The following is a 4,393-nucleotide window of genomic DNA, read 5'->3' as shown; positions in this document are numbered from 1 at the left end:
CCTTGTTTAAAACAATTATAAAAAATGGAATTGCAATTCCAAAGTATCAATAAAAGATTGAAAATTTTAGCAAAAACTTCACCCTGTTGTTAAGGTAATTTAAAAGTTACTTAGTATGTCATTTTGCTGCTTTCAATGCAGATGTTAAATTCTGACATTGCTTGTTTATATTTTTTTTAAATATCTATCTTACCTTGCTATGTAAAAAAAAATGATTTTTAACATTTTGCATTTTATGTTTCTAAAGTTCAAACTTTCATGCTATGGTGTACTGTGTATACAGCTTTTATTTTTTTGTTGCTTTGGGGTACTGTGTATAAAACTTTTATTTTTTTCTTTGAATTATACTAAAGCAATTGGATATTGATTAAAAATTGGTGAACATAAATGACTCATTATATCAATTTTTATTAAACCTACAGATTTCCATTTTAAGCACTAAATTTATCATGTTTCTAAGGCACCAATTATGTTGCTATGTAAAATTTGTTATGGCTGACAGGGCTGTTGGGTCATTTTTTATATTAATATTGTCATTCAGTGTTGCTTGTAAATATATTTTCTAGATGCATGATAAAACATATGAAAATGACCAGAAATCAAATGTTAAGCAACATAGGCCTGGTGCAAAGGCAGTTTTTAATGTTGCTATGGTGTAAATTTGGTTGCTATGGGTTTTTTTACTTGTAAAAAAGACTGTTATCATATTGTTCTTGGACCCTGTTATGTTTTTCATTTAATAAATGTTTACTAAAATGACAAAAAAAATATTGTAGGGTATCACATTGTATCTAAACATTTCCTCATCAATTTGTGAAATTACCGAAAAAATTGAAATTTTTTGTTTAATTTTTTTTATAAGATCATGGGCTTCAAAATTTTATTGGATAAGGTGATAGTACAGTTAGTTTGCTTCAGGAAAATGTGATTTCGAAAAGTCAGCTCTGTTGCGTTTTTAAGCAGGGAACTTGAACAATTGTAACACATTTTTCTTGTGGTTTTAACCGAAAACACATGTGTTCTACAAGTTACTATAGTAACTACACAACAATATATAAAGTTACAATTGACATATTGTTATTTGTTATAACTGATCATATTCTTATGGAAATGATTGAAAATAAATATTATCTGCAGTTTCTTTGTTGTTTTGACATGCTAAAATGCCATATTTTTGATGATTTTCCCAAAATTATAGACTATATAGCATGCTATATGAGCTTCGTTCATTCGTTACTATGGAAACAGTTTAAGTCCAATATTTGCACAAATATGGTAAAAAAAATATTTTATGTTATATTTCCTATGATTTAGCATAGTTTTAATGTAAATTTTAAAAAATCACATTCCGTGTGAAGCTAAGTGCTTACTAACTTGGCCTCTTAACAGCAATAGGATTTTTTCTTAAAGATTTTACTTGATGTATAACAAATATATGTTCATATCAATCTCACAATTAGATATTTGTTTAATCTGAATAATACAATAGCCGATACTTTAAAACGCATAGCTAAAGCACACAAACATATCGTTTGGTTACACTGAATGGTGATTGGAAATCGATAAAAATTATAACAGCAATCATCCTTATCACATCCATCTTCTACCTGGTGCAATTCCATTGTTCCATTTAAACCTTCGAAAATGTTGTTCGATTTTTTTTTATCCTTCATTGTGTTCAGTTCAAAGCTTTATTGTGGTTTATAGATCGGGTTTTAAAAAATCATTAACGTCCTTTATCATGTTTATGTCAGCTGTTGTGTAGTGTTAATATAACAAATATTTTCGGAAAACCAGTCTCATTTTAGAAAAAATATTTATTAGAACTCAACTTTATTTGTGAGGGTTTGATTTTTTAATATAATCAAATAAATATGTAATAAAGTTATTTGCAGTTTTCTTTTTTCTAAATAATCTTACACATGGAAGAATAAAATATATTAAAAAATTTCATGTTGAACTAAAAGAAAAAAAAAGGTAATATTGAGGGAAAAAAGAACGAAATCACAGAATTCGCATACTTTTTAAAATAGTATAGTTTATGTACACATTATTTGAAAAAAGTAATAAAAAATATAGGTCACTTATGAGTTAAAAAGGATTTCTCACCAACGGGAAATCATTTGGAGGTTGTTCGTTGGTATGAACATTTCAGAAGTCATATAGGACCAAATAAATTGATCTTTTTTTATGATTTTTGTACCATATTATAGAGTAAAAACTTAAGGTGTAAAAAATAAAATTTGCAATAAAAATGAAAATATTTAAATTTTGCTAATTTTTTTGTACCCTCGAGTCTCCTTATTTCAATATTATTCCGTTTGATAAACTTTTACATGTTCTAATGATTTTTCGATTGTAGTATAATAAACATGTTAAAAAATGAATACCAAACACAGATAATGCATAACCGTTTTTGTGTAATTCTGTTCTTTTTTTCAGAATTCAGAGAGAAAATATGAGTAAGTTCAAAATATATATATTTCATATTCCACCTTACTTTAACAAACTGAACATTATATCATACATCATTAGAAAGACGTTGTAATAAATATTTGTACACTTAGTTTACTTGCTAATTTAAATTTACAATTATTGTCGTATTTGCTCATCATAATGTACATCTATGAGATCTATGAATAGGTGAAAGGTAAACGTATTTTCAAGACAAAACCGTGGCTTTTTACGCGATTTGTGCAATAAGGTTATCTCGCAGTAACGTTAAACGAAAATCAAGCAACATCAATTTAAGGAGCAAATAGTTAACAAAATAAATTATATGCCTTCTCCTCTCTATTATTAAACTTCCTTAATAAAACCTAAGAAGAAATTAGCAGAAACTATTTATTATTTATGACTTGCCTACTGCGCATCGTTGAAAAGAAAATAATGTCTGAAATAGTGATTGATTTTTTTTTGCTGTTAATCATAAAAAAACATAAATGTTGCTCCAACTAAAGATCCTGCAATTCCAATGGTTTTGACTCGATTGATGAGATTGTAACATAAATTTTACTGATGTGATGATCTAATCAATCGAGTCAAAACCATGGGAATTGCAGGATCTTTAGTTGGAGCAAGACAATGTGCGTCGAAAGGGTAAATGTTTCATGTTTGGCATGCATCGTCTGACATTGGCAGTTCACTTTTTGTGATCGGGACTACGACAAATCAATAAGATTAAAGATTTCGAAAATACGCCGCTAGTGACTTGATATTTACATACGTACAGTTGTGTGTAAACAAGCATTACATAAAAATGTGTGGGAAAGCATAAAGCGTGTATTCGCATGCACTTGATGTGAACGCACCCTTCACTCTTCGTTAACACTAAAATTGCGGTAGACATGAGAGGTAAACCGCCATTGATCTAGCAGGTAAACACGTTCTTTTTTTAAATAGTAAACGGGCGTTCACTTTCGCGTTTACTTCCGTGTAAACGTAAATAAATGTGCAGCCTCTTTTTTGTTACAAACAAGGAAACGCACTTAAACGCACATATCGTATGTGATTATAGAAAAAAAATGAACAAGATATCTATATATATACACTTGTTATAATTAAGAAAACGGAGGGAATATTTTATTTTGATGACATATTGTTTAAGGTTAATATGTGTTCCTATATATTACTTCAATGTGTTGTAAAATCTTAATGGTTCATGATAAGTCTAAAAATCTTTTGATATATTTTAGAACAAATCGTTTTTCACCATTGTACCACATCTGCATCTGCTGCAGCAATTAAAGAATCGGGTGTAATAAACCAATCTAAAACAAAACCAAACGGATTAAATGTCAATCATGGTGAAGGAACATACGATACCCCACTAGGTCCTGAAAATGGTAGGATGGCATTAGCACTAAATAACTATGGAACAGCGTGGCAGCACTTCGAAAATATGGGGAGAGTTGATGTTGTGATCAGAATTGTTATGGATGATAGTAAGGTTAAACACATATCAGTAAATGGTAGAGAAATATATGTGTATAGTGAAGACATTAATTTAAATGAAGCAGACGAGGTTGACTTCATATATTTCACTAATGCAGGAAAATACGAAGTAAAAAAATACAAATAGAAACTATGTACAAGAAATGAAAGTAGTGAACTTAAAAAGAAACGACGACAGAACAATGTGACCGAAATCAAATAAACCATTATTAGAATATATATTGTTTTAACTGTCTTTTATTTCTAAATCATACGCCATGCATATATTTAAACAATTACAATTGATCAACTATCAAATGTAGTACTGTACATCAAAATGTAAAATACAATGTATCGTTATGACAAAAACTTAATTAAGAAGATATTGCATGTTGTGGGGTCCAGGAAGATTTTTTTAATAATTTTCATCTGCCGCAACGCTTGTTTGTTTTATACAACT

General features: G+C 28.9%; 1 protein-coding gene across 1 annotated transcript; it reads left to right on the top strand.

Moving 5' to 3' along the window:
- Positions 1-2,446: 2,446 nt before the first annotated feature.
- LOC143074492 (uncharacterized) lies at positions 2,447-4,133 on the top strand. The gene is made up of 2 exons (XM_076249928.1): positions 2,447-2,462; positions 3,696-4,133. Exons 1-2 carry the CDS (start codon positions 2,459-2,461, stop codon positions 4,079-4,081), a joined length of 390 nt encoding a protein of 129 aa, XP_076106043.1. The 5' UTR covers positions 2,447-2,458; the 3' UTR covers positions 4,082-4,133.
- Positions 4,134-4,393: the final 260 nt, after the last annotated feature.

Source organism: Mytilus galloprovincialis, chromosome 5 (genome assembly GCF_965363235.1).
Source record: "Mytilus galloprovincialis chromosome 5, xbMytGall1.hap1.1, whole genome shotgun sequence".
Lineage (NCBI taxonomy): Eukaryota > Metazoa > Mollusca > Bivalvia > Mytilida > Mytilidae > Mytilus > Mytilus galloprovincialis.
The sequence above is the reverse complement of the archived record's forward strand: the minus strand, read 5'-3'. Positions and strand labels throughout refer to the sequence as shown.